The following is a 10,500-nucleotide window of genomic DNA, read 5'->3' on the forward strand; positions in this document are numbered from 1 at the left end:
GACGGACAGCTCTAGGAAGAGTCTTGGTGGTTCCTAACTTCTTCCAATTAAGAATGATGGAGGACACTGTGTTCTTGGGGACCTTCAATGCTGAATACATTTTTCGGTACCCTTCCCCAGATCTGTGCCTCGAAACAATCCTGTCTCCGAGCTCTACGGACAATTCCTTAAACCTCATGACTTGTTTTTTGCTCTGACATGCACTGTCAATCGTGAGACCTTATAGAGCCAGGTGTGTGCCTTTCCAAATCATGTCCAATCAATTAAATTGACCACAGAAACATCTCAAGGATGATCAATGGAAGCAGGATGCACCAACAAAGGAGGGACCAACTCCATATTAATTCCCATTATACTTTTAGTCAAGTAATATATTTTGGCATGCATCCAGTTTTCATGAATAGTAGGATACAGTGAATATAACACATCCAACTCTCCACTAACCTCCCCCTCCTCTCTTCCCCGACCCATTTCCTCTACTCCCCCCAACCCATCCCTCTCCCCTCCTCCCTCCTCTTATCCCTCTGTAGATCCTGGATTCTGAGCTCTTTGAGCTCATGCACCAAAATGGCGACTACACCCACTTCTACTTCTGCTACCGATGGTTCCTTCTAGACTTAAAGCGTGGTAATAATTACATCCTGCTATTAGGGGATTTTATACCATAGAAAATGCCAATTAAACTGAGTGTTTTCATACCGTCAACCAAATGTCAAACAGCAAAGAAGAAGGCTAACAAGACCTAGTTCTAATGAGCCGTTTCCACATCAAAGATATGGCAAGATCACTCAGGAAAAACAGGCCCACCTGGGTAACTAGGGGGCCCTGCCTTGGTTGGGTAACTGATTCAGGGTCGGTCCTAGCCTTTTGGGGGCCCAAGCGAGAATTCGTTGGGGGGCCCACCCACCTGGCAAAATATTTTAGTCCCCCCCCCCCCTTGACGGCAGAGAGAGTTAATCTTCTGCAATTGTACACATCTTGCCATGTGGCGGAGAGTCATTTTCTTTTCAGTTTTAAAGCCAATTACCTGAAATCCGACACATTTTGCCATGACTTATGCCATGTTATTGATATCTGAGTGAGAGTGACGAACAAGATCAATGGGGGCCACCCGGGGCCTATGATTTGTTAATCCGGCTCTGCCATACCCCAACCACACCTAACTTCTGCATCCACTGTACCTTTTTCTTTCTCAGAGCTGGTGTATGACGATGTGTTTGCGGTGTGGGAAACCATCTGGGCAGCAAAGTACGCCTCCTCTGGCCACTTTGTCCTCTTCATCGCTCTGGCACTGGTGGAGGTCTACCGGGACATCATTCTGGAGAACAACATGGACTTCACCGACATCATTAAGTTTTTCAACGGTACACCGTCTTAACAATGAAGTCAACATTCATTCAATTGTTTGTGGAGAATTGGAAGTCTGGAGCCTTTCTTCACACAGTTGCACTAGTTTAAAAGTAACCCTTCACCGTGACGCAGGTGTTTTTTAAGAAAATCATACTTAAAATTGAGCCTGCTCCCACAGTGCTACAGTGTGACGCTAGCAAAAGAGAAACTAAAACGTTTCAACCAGCATATCGAGAGCTTAGGACAGTGGAATCAGTGGAATCACAGTGGAATCAACACTACGTATTGTGGTTACTCGACTGTCGAAGTTGATTTCCGTTAACTGTATGAGTGAAAAAGACATGGGTGAGGCCTCATCATTCTTCCCAGAATGCTTTGTTGCAGGCAGATTTTTTATAATTCATTGTTTTAGTATCTACGTTTCTGCATGCACATTGATTGATTAATTGATCTTACACTATACAAAGATAAGTAACTTACCTTTTTCTAAACTAATCCAATCTGTAAATGGTTGGATTTATTGCACCTGTTACTAAAATGGTTGTTCCAGTTTAGATGGTTTAGGTAATCTTGTTTATCAAGTCCTTCACCATTGCAGTCATTCTGAATGATAAAATATTCATAGTGTTGAATATCCTCACTCTGGCTGGATTCCATTAGGAATTACTAATCACTTCACTAACCATCTTATTGTGGCTTGCAGGTCAGATGTAGCACTATATTCAGACCACAATGTTGGGGATAACCAGGCCACAACTAAAGGCCTTATCAAATGTATAATATATGGTCATAGAGGGTTTAATTTGAATTTAAACTCACTCACTTAGGCAATCACTTGGTTAATGCTTCAGGACTAGTTATTCAATGCAACAACCATGGCTCTGTCACTAACAATACAGTCATGGGTGGGTATCTCTCACATTCACTTGAAAGGCATGCTGGGAAATATGCAACAAAAAAACTGCCTTGTTCAGGGGCAGAACGATGGATTTTTACCTTGTCAGCTTGGGGATTCGATCTTGCAACCTTTTGGTTACGAGTCCCACTTCTCTTTCTATTCTGGTTAGAGCCAGTTTGCATTGTTCTGTGACTGGAGTAGTACACAGCTCTGTACGAGATCTCCAGTTTCTTGGCAGTTTTTCACATGGAATAGCCTTCATTTCTCAGAACAAGAATAGACTGACGAGTTTCAGAAGAAAGTTATTTGTTTCTGGCCATTTTGAGCCTGTAATCGAACCCACAAATGCTGATGCTCCAGATACTCAACTAGTCTAAAGAAGGCCAGTTTTATTCTTAATCAGAACCAGTTTTCAGCTGTGTTAACATAATTGTGGGTTTTCTAATGATCAATTAGCCTTTAAAATGATCAACTTAGGTTAGCTAACACAACATGCCATTGGAACACAGGAGTGATGGTTGCTGATAATGGGCCTCTGTACACCTATGTTGATTTTCCATAAAAATATCTGCCTCCGGCTACAATAGTAATTTCATTTCTGATCAGAATTTTCTTTAAAAAACAGAACAGACAAACTTTTGAACAGTATAATTTTAACATACAGTGCCTTGCGAAAGTAGCCCCCTTTGACCTTTCATTTCAGGCTTCAAACATAAAGACTGTATATTTTTTGAAGAATTGGGACACAATCATGAAGTTCATTTATTTATTTCAAACTTTTTTCAAATCAAAAACTGAAAAATTGGGCGTGCAAAATTATTCAGGCCCTTTACTTTTAGGCAGCAAACTCTCTCCATTTTCCAATGTTGACCTAAATGACTAATGATGATAAATACAATCCACCTGTGTGTAATCAAGTCTCCGTATAAATGCACCTGCACTGTGATAGTCTCAGAATCCGAGATACTGTTGTGAAGAAGTTTAAAGCCGGATTTGGATACAAAAAGGTTTCCCAAGCTTTAAACATCCCAAGGAGCACTGTGCAAGCGATAATATTGAAATGGTATCAGACCACTGCAAATCTACCAAGAACTGGCCATCCTTCTAAACTTTCAGCTCATACAAGGACTGAACCCACAAATGCTGATGCTCCAGATATCTCAACTGATCAGAGATGCAGCCAAGAGTGGATGAAAGTGGGACACTCTGTCCATAGGACAACAATCAGTTTAATTGCAAATCTCTTTTGGAAGATGGCAAGAAGAAACAGTTTTAAAGATATCCATAAAAAGTGTTAAAGTTTGCCACAAGCCACCTGAGAGACACACCAAACATGTGGAAGAAGTTTTCTAATGATCAAAATTGAACTTTTAAAACAATCAAAACTTAGGTTAGCTAACACATCCCCATGTCAAACTGGAATGGTTTGGGCCTGCTTTTCTTCACAGGAGGGTGATGGTTGGGAAGATGATGGAGCCAAATACAGGACCATTCTGGAAGAAAACCTGATGGAGTCTGCAAAAGACCTGAGATGGGTTGATATTTGTCTTCCAACAAGACAATGATCCAAAACATAAAGCAAAAAAATATCTGTTAGAATTTTCCAGCTACAATAGAATTTGGAAAGAACTGAAAACTGCATTAACCATGTCATCCAACCTCACTGAGTAGCTGTTTTCTGAATCAATTTGATGTTATTTTAATTGCAGTTTTTTAATTTTTCAATTTTTCAAAAAAAGGACATTTCTAAATGTCGTTCCACTTCATGATTGTGTCCAAACTTGTTTTGAACAAAAATACAGTTTTATATCTTTATGTTTGAAGCATATTTAGTTTGTAGCACTGTATTTATTGTAGCATATAAATGAATAGGCTACTTTATAGCCAACAGAGGCAAATGTACAGTATCAGTTTCATTGAGGACTTCTCCCTATAAAATGAACCACGCAAGGGAGTTCCAAAACTTCCATTTCAAATTTCAATTCGGGCAGCCCCGAGACCCAAGAACTGAGCATGCATAAAACACTTAGCTTGATACCGTTTTCTTTAAGCAAAGTCAACATTAGAATGCAGTTTAAACCACCTCGGAGCAAATGTATGTAATTCGCTAAAAGTGCGCCCAAAGACGTTTCCCACTGCTGCTTTGTCTCCACTAAGTGTGTGTGTGCTGCTCCCTCTCCTCTCGCTCATACGACTCAGACAAGTTTCCCATCAAAGTGGAAACTTGTGGCCCAACATAACAATTTGGTCACAACAGACAATGCAAGTAATATTGTGGATGGGATTATATTTACCCGCTATACTCAAACCCAAAATTGTATGTGTACAGTACTACAGTATACCTTTTTTTTAAATAGTAAACTGTCTACCACCTTGCAGCAGCTAAGATGAAACACTCGAATAGGGCAAAAGCTGTAGATTACAGATCGTTTGATGTGGAGCGGTCCACTGCTTTAATTTCCTAGAGAAATCTAAAAGTGCTTTTTAAATTTTTTTTTTATTGTAATTTCCCACTTTGTCAATAGCTGAAAGGCAAATAATAATGTTGAATGAGTACCTGTGCTGAGTAAGTTAATGGTTCAATGAATAACACACACAAAATAAATATGGTATTATAACCTTGTGCATCAATGTTGGAAGTGGTCCAGCGGGAATGAAATCTTCTCATTTCCTTTCAGAAATGGCTGAGCATCACAACAGCAAGCAGATCCTGACACTGGCCCGGGAACTGGTGTGCAAGGTGCAGACTCTCATTGAGAACAAGTGATCTCCAGGAGTCATCCACTTCTCTTCCTCAACAGTCTTTCTCAAACATAGAGATAGATAGAGGACTCATATTTGTATCTGTTCTATTATAGCGTCTGTGACAGCATGGGCAGTGCCATTGAGGCCATCTCCATTTGAAAGTAGTAAATTTTCTTCTTTACGATTGGCTGATCCCTCCTGATGACACGGTGCTGCCCATGCTAAAACAGCGTTTTGGCTAATAGAGACCTCTATCATTTTCTATGGTCAGTTTGAACAGCTGCAACCGATCAGAGATCAGGGTCCAGTTCATTAGGCACCAAATGGAATAAAACAGACATAGGGAGGCACTACTTAGACTAGTCCTATAAGAAACTGTCAATTTCATTTTCAGTCACAAAATGTTTTCAATTGCGTGCCTTGATGAACATGACTGAGATGTGCTCCACTTTTCACTGCCTTCTCCTTATCTATGTAATACCAGCCGGTACTCTGTCATTTCAGGTCATGTCATGGAACACCAAGGGAAGGGTCACTTTTACCTCCAGTTATTCTGTCAGGGAAACAGTTTGATTTATTTTTAATTGTTAACTGTGACATATACTTAGTCATCATAGGATGTATGTGGTATGCCTGGCCTGTCTTGATTGAAGTGGGGTTAGAATTAGAGGTCGACCGATTAATCGGAATGGCCGATTTCAAGTTTTCATAACAATCGGAAATCTATTTTTGGGCCTGATTTTAAACTAAATATATATTTTTTAATTGTTTTATACCTTTATTTAACTAGGCAAGTCAGTCAAGAACACATTTTTATTTTCAATGACGGCCTAGGAACGGTGGGTTAACTGCCTCGTTCAGGGGCAGAACGACAGATTTTCACCTTGTCAGCTCGGGGGATGCAATCTTGCAAAATTACAGTTAACTAGTCCAACGCAATAACGACCTGCCTCTCTCTCGTTGCACTCCACAAAGAGACTGCCTGTTATGCGAATGCAGTAAACCAAGGTAAGTTGCTAGAGAGCATTAAACTTAGCTTATAAAAAAACAATCATAATCACTAGTTAACTACACATGGTTGATGATATTACTAGATATTATCTAGCGTGTCCTGCGTTGCATACAATCTGACTGAGCATACAAGTATCTAAGTATCTGACTGAGCGGTGGTAGGCAGAAGCAGGCGCGTAAACATTCATTCAAACAGCACTTTCGTGCGTTTTGCCAGCAGCTCTTTGTTGTGCGTCAAGCATTGCGCTGTTTATGACTTCAAGCCTATCAACTCCCGAGATATGGCTGGTGTAACCGAAGTGAAATGGCTAGCTAGTTAGCGCACGCTAATAGCGTTTCAAACATGGGTAAAGCTGCTTCGATGGTGGCTGTTGTCGTTGTGTTGCTGGTTCGAGCCCAGGGAGGAGCAAGGAGAGGGACGGAAGCTATACTGTTACAATGGCAATACTAAAGTGCCTATAAGAACATCCAATAGTCAAAGGTTAATGAAATAGAAATGGTATAGAGGGAAATAGTCCTATAATTCCTATAATAACTACAACCTAAAACTTCTTACCTGGGAATATTGAAGACTCATGTTAAAAGGAACCACCAGCTTTCATATGTTCTCATGTTCTGAGCAAGGAAATGAAACATTAGCTTTTTTACATGGCACATATTGCACTTTTACTTTCTTCTCCAACACTTTGTTTTTGCATTATTTAAACCAAATTGAACATGTTTCATTATTTACTCGAGGCTAAATTGATTTTATTGATGTATTATATTAAGTTAAAATAAGTGTTCATTCAGTATTGTTGTAATTGTCATTATTACAAATACATTGAATTCTTCTTATTTTTTTAAAAATCGGCCAATTAATCGGCATCAGCTTTTTTGGTCCTCAAATAATCGGCATCGGCGGTGAAATATCATAATCGGTCGACCTCTAGTTAGAATATACATACACAAGGCTGGTTTCACAGACCCAGTTCAAATGAATATAGAAAAAAAATTCTGCCATAGTTACTCAAGAACTGAATATCGGTTAACCATTTAATTTTATTTAAAAAAAATAAGATTAACAATTAGTCCTGGAATATTTTAAGATGTGATAGTTACCAATAATCTTTATTAAAGTGCAATTCAGTACAGGAGTAGGATTAACCTGGTTGAGTGAAATGTCCATAATGTTGGAGTTTAAACTTATATTTACAGCCTGTCTGGAGCAGTAGTTTACCTACGTAAATTAGTTAACAGGTAATGTCCCTGCTAGATGTGCCAAAGGACAGCATTAGGGAGAAAATTAAATCAGCTTCGATTTTCTACTGTGTTGAATAAGTAGACTACCTCGCAAGTAACCTTGTCCCAAGTAAGTTGTTACTGCATGTAGGTAGATGTTATATCACAATATATTTGAGAATTTATAGGACTATAGGACTCCCGATCACGGCCGGTTCACCCTTTTAAAGGATAGAATGGTAACTTCTTACGGGGAGACAAGAAAAGTCAGACAGTTAAAATAGGATTTTCCTCTTCCTTCCATCTTTGATTAAATCACTGGTTTCTACATTATTTGTTAAACTCCCAAATCAGCCAGGTCCTAACAGACACCTGCCACTTGTCTGTATCACCTGTAAACCTGTGTGTATGGGCACGACGTGTGGCACTGCACACTGGTAGGAGTCATGAATCAGTTGGAGCCATGTCAGTAATGAGCAGAGTTTTGATTTTCTCATTCTGCCTTTTGTCTATTCTATATTATGTCTCTGTATACTGTTGTGTATGAATTGTACTTTAAATGAGAACTAGACAAAGGTCATTTTAAACCTTCACATATTTATGATACATATATGATCGTACATGTGACTTATGGTTGTCTGAGCAGAAATGAGTCCCAAAAAACAGTTGACTATTTAACATGGGTCTTATTTCTTTTTAAATGATTGATATACTCCAGTGAGCCACTCTATATTCTGTCAGTTGTGTTGCTTTCTCAGAACCTTGTCTTGTCTTCTGGCATTTCATGTTCCACTGTTCTTTTAGTCCACTTAATGTTTTTTGTTTTTCTTTTGGAGAAGTGGTTGGCTGCATTTGCAGAGAGAGTGGAAATAGGATTCCAAAAATAATGATGTATTCAGTTTTGCTTTAAAAGTTGGAACATAATGGTGAATATCCTATTAGATAGAGCACAATAGCTGGGCTGTGACAATTGCCAATCATGGTTGCCAATTTAAGGTTGGGGGATGCTTAGATCCCAGGCCAACAAGATCAAGACGGATATGGATATGAATTTTGGCCTTAAATCCATCTAAAACGGGTGAATCTAGGAAACAGATGAAGGATTAGGGTGTTTTACTATATCTTGAAGTAGCTAGTAAAGATTTGTGGGGGAGAACATGTGTGCGCTTTCATTCCCTTAAACTACTGCTAATTGTAAATGAATATGTTTCGTGAACCACCATTCCTGTTTTCCATTGCCTAGGTAGAACATAATTTCAGTTCTACCAGTGTTGTTTCATGAATGTGTTGACACCTGTTGCATTGAGTATTGATGGTTCTCTGTGAAGGCAAACTGCTGTATGTCACACCAGAATAAGAAAACCAAACAGTTGTATTATCTTGTAACATCTATTTATAAGTTAACATATTTATTTATTTATTCATGAAGTTTCTGCTTTTGTATGTAAAGGTCATATACTTGTTACTTTGTGGTCAGTAAAAGAAAATACACTGCTCAAAAAAATAAAGGGAACACTTAAACAACACAATGTAACTCCAAGTCAATCACACTTCTGTGAAATCAAACTGTCCACTTAGGAAGCAACACTGATTGACAATACATTTCACATGCTGTTGTGCAAATGGAATAGACAACAGGTGGAAATGATAGGCAATTAGCAAGACACCCCCAATAAAGGGGTGGTTCTGCAGGTGATAACCATAGACCACTTCTCAGTTTGTATGCTTCCTGGCTGATATTTTGGTCACTTTTGAATGCTGGCGGTGTTTTCACTCTAGTGGTAGCATGAGACGGAGTCTACAACCCACACAAGTGGCTCAGGTAGTGCAGCTCATCCAGGATGGCACATCAATGCGAGCTGTGGCAAGAAGGTTTGCTGTGTCTGTCAGCGTAGTGTCCAGAGCATGGGGGCGCTACCAGGAGACAGGCCAGTACATCAGGAGATGTGGAGGAGGCCGTAGGAAGGCAACAACCCAGCAGTAGGACCGCTACCACTGCCAGAGTCCTGCAAAATGACCTCCAGCAGGCCACAAATGTGCATGTGTCTGCTCAAACAGTCAGAAACAGACTCCATGAGGGTGGTATGAGTGCCCGACGTCCACAGGTGGGGGTTGTGCTTTCAGCCCAACACCGTGCAGGATGTTTGGCATTTGCCAGAGAACACCAATATTGGCAAATTCGCCACTGGCGCCCTGTGCTCTTCACAGATGAGAGCAGGTTCACACTGAGCACATGTGACAGACGTGACAGTCTGGAGACGCCGTGGAGAACGTTCTGCTGCCTGCAACATCGTCCAGCATGACTGGTTTGGCGGTGGGTCAGTCATGGTGTGGGGTGGCATTTCTTTAGGGGTCCGCACAGCCCTCCATGTGCTCGCCAGAGGTAGCCTGACTGCCATTACGTACAGAGATCCTCAGACCCCTTGTGCGACCATATGCTGGTGCGGTTGGCCCTGGGTTCCTCCTAATGCAAGACAATGCTAGACCTCTTGTGGCTGGAGTGTGTCAGCAGCTCCTGCAAGAGGAAGGCATTGATGCTATGGACTGGCCCGCCCGTTCCCCAGACCTGAATCCAATTGAGCACATCTGGGACATCATGTCTCGCTCCATCCACCAATGCCACGTTGCACCACACTGTCCAGGAGTTGGCGGATGCTTTAGTCCAGGTCTGGGAGGAGATCCCTCAGGAGACCATCCGTCACCTCATCAGGAGCATGCCCAGGTGTTGTAGGGAGGTCATACAGGCATGTGGAGGCCACACACACTACTGAGCCTCATTTTGACTTGTTTTAAGGACATTACATCAAAGTTGGATCAGCCTGTAGTGTGGTTTTCCTCTTTAATTTTGTGTGACTCCAAATCCAGACCTCCATGGGTTGATACATTTCATTTCCATTGATAATTTGTGTGATTTTGTTGTCAGCACATTCAACTATGTAAAGAAAAAAGTATTTAATAAGAATATTTCATTCATTCAGATCTAGGATGTGTTATTTTAGTGTTCCCTTTATTTTTTTGAGCAGTGTATAATGAAAACAATCCAATTCTAAATATATAGATATTAAATGGTATATGTATTTGTAAAAAAAAATAATGTATGGAATGATTCTTATTTTTCCAATTGCCTTTCTTAGATGCATTTCTGCAGCTCATATTTTGAGCACTACATTGTTGGATTAAAGGTGGCATCACTAAACTAAGGGAAAAATCATCTTTAAAATTACAAATGTAAAAATAAAAAAATAAAAGGAAATGTGCCATGATAGTGATATTTT

General features: G+C 40.2%; 1 protein-coding gene across 2 annotated transcripts in view; it reads left to right on the top strand.

Moving 5' to 3' along the window:
• LOC118358072 (small G protein signaling modulator 1-like) overlaps positions 1-10,389 on the top strand; it is a 101,288-nt gene extending 90,899 nt beyond the window's left edge. For both annotated transcript variants that reach the window (XM_035735501.2, XM_052478572.1), the window contains 3 exons: positions 531-627; positions 1,197-1,364; positions 4,927-10,389. In XM_035735501.2, coding sequence (XP_035591394.2) covers positions 531-627; positions 1,197-1,364; positions 4,927-5,015 — 354 coding nt within the window. In that variant the 3' untranslated portion in view covers positions 5,016-10,389. The remainder of the gene's footprint in view (positions 1-530; positions 628-1,196; positions 1,365-4,926) is intronic.
• The last annotated feature ends 111 nt before the right edge of the window (positions 10,390-10,500 follow it).

The sequence above is a fragment of the Oncorhynchus keta genome, chromosome 25, assembly GCF_023373465.1.
Source record: "Oncorhynchus keta strain PuntledgeMale-10-30-2019 chromosome 25, Oket_V2, whole genome shotgun sequence".
Taxonomy (NCBI): Eukaryota; Metazoa; Chordata; class Actinopteri; order Salmoniformes; family Salmonidae; genus Oncorhynchus; species Oncorhynchus keta.